The following is a 6519-nucleotide window of genomic DNA, read 5'->3' on the forward strand; positions in this document are numbered from 1 at the left end:
ATGCATTCAGCGGTGGCACGCAATCCCTATACAATGGAAAGGATGTGGGTAGGATAAGCAATTCCAGGGCACGGATTACATCCACACCATTCCTTAAGAGCAACTCAATACTGTCAGCATTTTAAAGTGCAGCGTGCATTGGTCGAACCTATTGTGAAAATCCCCAGGATGAGGAGTAGTAGCATCTCCACCAAGTCTACCTGACGCGGTGTTCACACTACAGTAAACCACTAAAGCTGTGTTGGTAGCAGCAGAGCCAGCATAAGAATCCGTACGGCATTGATATCACCACGCAGCTTTCATTTACGCAGTTGCACATGTAAATCGCGGCTCCATTGGACTCTCCCTGACGCTTTTAATGGGGAAGAGGTGAGGGAAAGGGGGAGATTTAGCAGCAATGCAGCCGACGTTGTTATGCTGTGGTGAGTTTAGCCAATCTACGTCACCCTCTGTTCTCCATTTTTCCCTTCTGTGAATAAATGGCGGAATTTAGTAAGTTCGTGGAATACAGGAGCAACTAGGACGTTCTTTGTTAATGGTAACGTAGTGGCGAGTGGATGAGATCTAACTTCCTGTAATGCTTTGAGGTTGTCTGCTTTAGGAATTGAGTCTATCCCCACTCCAAAGCTACAAAGGATAAATTATCCTTGTTTGCTAACATTCGACGAAAATGTAGTAAGTGAACGGACCGTCCAGAAATTGTTGAAATAGTACACTTAGATCCCGGCGATGACATATCTAGATTGACATTGGGGAATTAAGTCTTGTGCCTTATCACAAGACTGTGCTTGCTATGTCGTTTTATGTTTGACTGCAATGGTCAGAGAGTAATCTCTGACATCCTGATGTACCCCAAAGGTCTGCATATTCCCCCCGTCCTCGTCTTTACCCTCACCCCTGTCCTCTGTTTTCGTATTCTAGTTGCCACATTCGCTGATTGTCTACCGAAAGAAGCTGGGTTTTTACAGGCTGGTAATAGCAGGTCGTCCGATCTAAATTTCTCCAACCTCTGCATTTGTGTGTAACAACATACATATAAGGTGGGATATCTATTATCTTTATAATTATAGACCGTATCAAAACTCATCGTGCCACCACATAAAGCGGGATGAATTACTCCCTCCTGACGGTTAGGATTCCTCATTACTCATTCTGGGGGTTACGCAGGTGTTAAGTAATTCTCAGTTAGGTTAGATAAAGATGTAGATTTCTTTTACCAGCTGGGCAGCCATGTAAATTCCTCCCCATATTTTGCAGGATGGAATCTCGGAGCAGCAACTGCCCCAGGTTAAGTGACGGAAAGAAATCTGTATGTAGTGAGACCTGGATTATCATGAGGGGAATTTAGCCTCCTCCAGTTGGCATTCTAGAGGTTAAACCACTCTAATCCGACTAAATCTTGTCTATAAGTGTCTCTTCTGAAAGCGTTTTCAAGTTTTACTAAGAAAAGGCAGAAGTGAAATGGGAAATTAACCCCTAAAGAGGTTGACCTTTATGTTACTACGGAGGAATATCACATCCAAATAAGGTTCATCACACTATCAAGCGTTCTCTGGAACAAACGGTAAATATTTGACCTGATGCGAATTTATTCTAAAATCTCAGACCCTTCTTACTTTTCAAAATCCCTAATTGAGAATAATTATAATTTTACTTTAAGCCGGCGTCCTGAAAAGCTGGTAAAGCACCAAGCTCTACCAATAACAAATTGAGGTAACATTTTTTTTCATTGGAATTACGAGTTCAGCAGAGTAAATGAAGCTAAGCTGGCTCGAATATTCCCGAGGGAAAAGGATATTTGAGCCATCCGGTAGAGTAACAAAGTTACTTTGAGGATTCGGTGGCTTCTTTTTTACCCTGACCACTTTCCCCCCTGTCTCTATCCCTATGATAGAAAAGCACGCCAAATTAGTCGCCAGATAATAAAACTAGCCTCCTACAGTCCTCCAGAGTGCTACAATATTGTGTGTTTACTATGCTTTATCTCTTTTCGTGAATAACCTCGGAGCCGTGATAAGTACCTGCGTCACATAAATGTGACTGGGCTCTGCATTCATTCATGATAGTTGGCTGAACCAAATGGTCTAGCAGGTAGACTGGCTGAGTTAAAGGGCAAAAAGATTCCATGTGCTCTTGATTTGACTATGAAGGCTGTCTTTTTAGCTGTTGAGAGGGAATTAAATTCCTCGGTTCACAAGTACAAGAAAGGTGGCTGTGACACCTTGACAGATGCCATGTCAGGGTTCATTTTGTTTCCAAAGAATATCCCTTTCGTGCATAACTAACTTTAAATAACAGAACTGCGTGGAGTAAAATGTTGCGTCCATGTGACCCCCTTCTTCCGTGTAACCTCTGTTCCCTAAATGGACCACTTCCATTACCTATTCTTCCATAAATAATAGGGTTAATCGGTTAAAGAGTTGGCTTATTATCAAAGTTGAGACTAGTGTAATGCGCGGCATAGACAAGGAGTGCTGTCTACACAAAACCAGAGATGCACGAGCTGCTTCACAACCTTTTGCGTCTTCCATTCCATGTTTGAGTATTGTCCCTTTTCCACTTTATTCATCGCAACAGTATTGCTGGACATGAAAAAATTCGGACAGTAGTTTTTTTTCAAAGAAACCGCTTATTGTAAATTTGGGGTGTCAAGATCTTAACCTGGCCAGTCAAGTGACCAAGGTCTCAGTACGGGGGTACTTTACGTCAAAGATATGAGTACACTAGGAGTACGGCGTGTGGGTGCCCACCTGATAGCTGGACCGCTGGAGTTCTATAATGGTCAGATGGATAAATGTAAGATGATTTTGAATCGGCTTGATCTGATTGGATTACTGGTAGATATAGTGTCTTTGGACAATAAGGGCCGATGAAAATACATGGAGAGAATGAAAATCGGAAAATATTCAAGGAGGCCTGGAATTTCGGATAGAATAGGGAGGGAATCTAACTTTCAACAGAAACTTTTAGGAAGTTACAATAGGAACGTATTTCCTGGGTTAAAGATATCCCCACCAGAACTGTATCGTGAGTTTTTAATAGACCTACTTGACTGTAGCTTAGTCGATGTTCTACCGCCAATGTCTCTTGTATGCCACTCCTTTCTCCCTGAGGCATTTACCGAAAAGCAAAACCGTTTTATAAGGTTAGGCATAAAACATATTCATTAAGCTGTGCACAGCATTTATTTCCTCTTTCCACTCCACTTTGCTTTAAATATATTTGTTCACCTCCTTCTCTTCTTTCATTCCTTCTGTGCGTCACTTCAGATTTAGTCATCCATAGCAGCTGCCCTTCACTTACGATATTTTCGCAACTTTCAGCCAATAACAATGCCACCGCTTGCGTTTACTTGGAGTGAGTTTGATGATACCTCCACTAATGCAGAGCCCTATTTATTCCTGAGGATGTACTGCGACTCTCCAGTATGGAGAAAAACTTATTATTGACGCTTAGAAGAACCATGGGAGAGATTAGTACTACAGATAGCTTAAACAGAGTAACAGATCAATAAAGGGAGAGATTGAAAAGGCTTGTGCAGTTTTACACATCTGAATAAAGAGCGGTGTGAATACAGCCAGTGATCGGCGCAGCCACCCAACCGACACCGTCGCTCGGCCCAATGCACACGGCAAGAGGCGGCATGGTATGCAGTTCCACATGGCTAATCAGACAATGCGCCACGGTTCAAGGTTTGTCAGTCCCACAGTCACAATGCTTAAGTGGTTTGACCAATGCGCGAAGAGAGAGAAGGATAAAGCTTTCATCGTCGTTAATTCACATAGTTTGACCATCGAGTACAAAGCTTTCGAGAAGTATTAAGAAGTTTGCTAACAAATGAGCGAATCAAGAACCATTAAAATTGGGTTTGGTCTCTATAAGCCTGTTGACTGAAGGGTCTTTATACATTTCAATAGTTTCTTAAGATGTCACAAGGAATACGGGTCTTGAGATATCTTCATCAACATCAATGTAAATACGTGTTATCAATAGCTCGCCATTATTTTTACACACTTGGAGATCTCTATGACCTTTGTAAAGCAATGATTCTGGCGTGATTGTTATTAAGTTTCTATAATTTACATGAAATTACTAGGAAGTTTTCCTTCAATCCTTTGATAGTTGCAGTAGTCATTCAGCGCTAGCAGTTATTTGCTGACGTTTTCCTAACCTTTGAACCTTTAATGGCTGACTCTGCACAATCTTTATCCATCTTCAAATCTCGTACTAAAAGACCAGAATTTTGGCAAAATTTAAAAGAAATTTTCTGTCAGAGTCAAAGGACCCCACTCTGATGCAATTAATTAAACGCCTTCTACTTATAAGTTGTCAGTAAACTCCTTGTCCATTATGCAGTTCAACCGTAGCCAGGAAGGCTATATGCTATAGCTCCTTCAATTGCCTTCCATGGGGTAACACATCATGTCAGTATAAGAGAGAATTTGCTAGTAAACTGAAGAATCATAAGGATACTGCAAATATGGACCAAATGATCGGACACAAAGATGGTAATCGAAACCGATGAAGTTGTATACGCAATTAAGCAGTAATTGACAAATCGCACGGGCCTCCTTTTATAACGGTAAAAGGCGCATAATAACTGCTACTGGCTTTGAATGTGGTTACGTTTAATTGACTTCAACTTTTGCACATTTTGCTGCACACAAGTTGCTTACGATGATACTCACACGGCAGGAAACCCGATCTCAAATGTTAGGTCAGTAAGGATCACAACTGCCTAAAACAGTTGTTGCCGCTCTTCACACAATCTAGTTTTCACAAAAATTTGCAGGCATTTTTAGTTAATCTCAGCAACAGCTACCATTGTACAGTTGGGATAAATAAATCATCTGATTATGTAAAAGGCCTAACAACCAAGACTCAATCGAGTTGTTAGTCATGTAATTAATTCTTGAGCCTAATAAAAAAATCTCAACGACAATTTTCTAAGACTACTGTCAACTTCTAGTGACAGGCACCAACAGCACACTGAACGTCTATGTCCATCCTGCAGTGTCATTGGTTAGCGGCATGACGATAGGAGCCTGCAGGAACTCCAATGGCTCCCACTCACCCACCTCCTGGCACTTCATCGCCGCGTGTCCCAGCACCGCGATCTCCTCTGCCACCGCATCAATTCAGTCACCATTCTTGGCCAACAATACAGTTGCCGTGAGTCCCTGCAATTAACTCCTCTTCCGTCCGTTTTGCTCAGTTCGGTCTTTAGTTGTCGCATTTTGTGTTTTAGACACTGCCGGACGTGCAGGAAAGAAAATCTTTTGCATCTAAGATGTTGGGATTGCTGTTTCCTCAAAAAACTTGTAAAAGTTAGTTTTTCTAGTCACTATTTTGAGTGAGAACTGGATTTTTAAACACAGCAATCTAATTTATAAACCCAGTTCTCTGCCAGGGCAGACAGTTTTCCTCTCCTCCACCCGCATCGATGATTCTCCTGCCACCAACTGCCTCTCCGACCACCGCCACATCAAAACAGAAGGGTCTTGAAGACCTAAGCCACCGCCATCGCCAACACCAGCAACGGCAGGAGCTAAAACCACAGCCAGCTTACGGTGACGGCTCAAATACCTACTACGTTATCAATCTCGATCGCCAAGGTACCACCGCCACCCCCGCTGCCTTACCGTCGAAGGGTGATCTGCTTCATCCTCACCCACAACAGTCGTGTCTCACTTCACTGGCACCAGGACTGGATACTAGCTACGTCTAGGCGTCAACGCAATCAGATAACAAAGTTTACAATGCACATTCCCTATGTTGGTCACCTTCGATCAAGTCAACGAGGCACACTCACTCATAAACGAGCAGATGAGCACGCGATGCACGATCTGCTGACATGATTACATACGTACATAATAAATGTATCATGCTGCCTTGAGCTACGTGATTGAAGTGCGAAAGGGGAACAGGACCAAAATTTACAATAATTTTACACTTCATATTTTAGCCAGATTGCATAGATCCCTGTTTCGTCCTGTCTAAGGCATCAACTAAGTGTATCGGCATTTGGGTGCTTCATTAAATTTAACGCCATGGTGCCCATTTGTGAAATAAAATTGAATTTTATCTCTCTATAACGCGCCTATGATCGGTGTCTGTTGATGTGTATCTTACTGTGCATTCATTAGGCGTGTGCGTTGGACAGCACCAAGCAAATAAAACAGCCACTTACACCCTTTTCTCACAGCCCTGTCCTCAGTTGGATGAATGGTACGGATGCATAGCATTTGCAGGTATCTGACTGCACAAAAACTTCATTTGAAGGGGAATAGAAGTGAGGGCAATTTATGAGTTCGATATGCAGACATTTTTTGCATTGAGGGATCATAGAACATCAGAGAGGTGTCATATCGCCTCCATCGGCACAGCCTTTCTGCTTGTAGTCTCCACTAATTTCCTGCAAATTCAGGCCGCATCAGTCTTAAAGAAAGTCTATTAAATGGGTAAAACTCAACTATTGCTGAGAATGGGGATGAGGAATTGTGCCACCGCTGAATGCAG

At 42.4% G+C, this 6519-nt stretch overlaps 2 protein-coding genes across 2 annotated transcripts in view; both read left to right on the forward strand. All coding sequences in view use genetic code 11, as the record gives it.

The window, feature by feature from the left end:
- EGR_03933 (hypothetical protein) overlaps window positions 1-2592 on the forward strand; it is a gene marked incomplete at both ends in the record, with an annotated part of 3499 nt that extends 907 nt beyond the window's left edge. The window contains 3 exons of the mRNA XM_024493182.1: window positions 1606-1679; window positions 2067-2197; window positions 2403-2592. Coding sequence (XP_024352454.1) covers window positions 1606-1679; window positions 2067-2197; window positions 2403-2592 — 395 coding nt within the window. The remainder of the gene's footprint in view (window positions 1-1605; window positions 1680-2066; window positions 2198-2402) is intronic.
- A 2439-nt stretch (window positions 2593-5031) lies between these two features.
- EGR_03934 (hypothetical protein) lies at window positions 5032-5728 on the forward strand (the record flags this gene model as incomplete). Its single annotated transcript, XM_024493183.1, has 2 exons — window positions 5032-5172; window positions 5411-5728. The coding sequence occupies 2 exons, from the start codon at window positions 5032-5034 to the stop codon at window positions 5726-5728; spliced, it is 459 nt and encodes a 152-aa protein (XP_024352455.1).
- Between the last annotated feature and the right edge of the window lie 791 nt (window positions 5729-6519).

The sequence above is a fragment of the Echinococcus granulosus genome (assembly GCF_000524195.1).
Source record: "Echinococcus granulosus chromosome Unknown EG_S00022, whole genome shotgun sequence".
NCBI lineage: Eukaryota > Metazoa > Platyhelminthes > Cestoda > Cyclophyllidea > Taeniidae > Echinococcus > Echinococcus granulosus.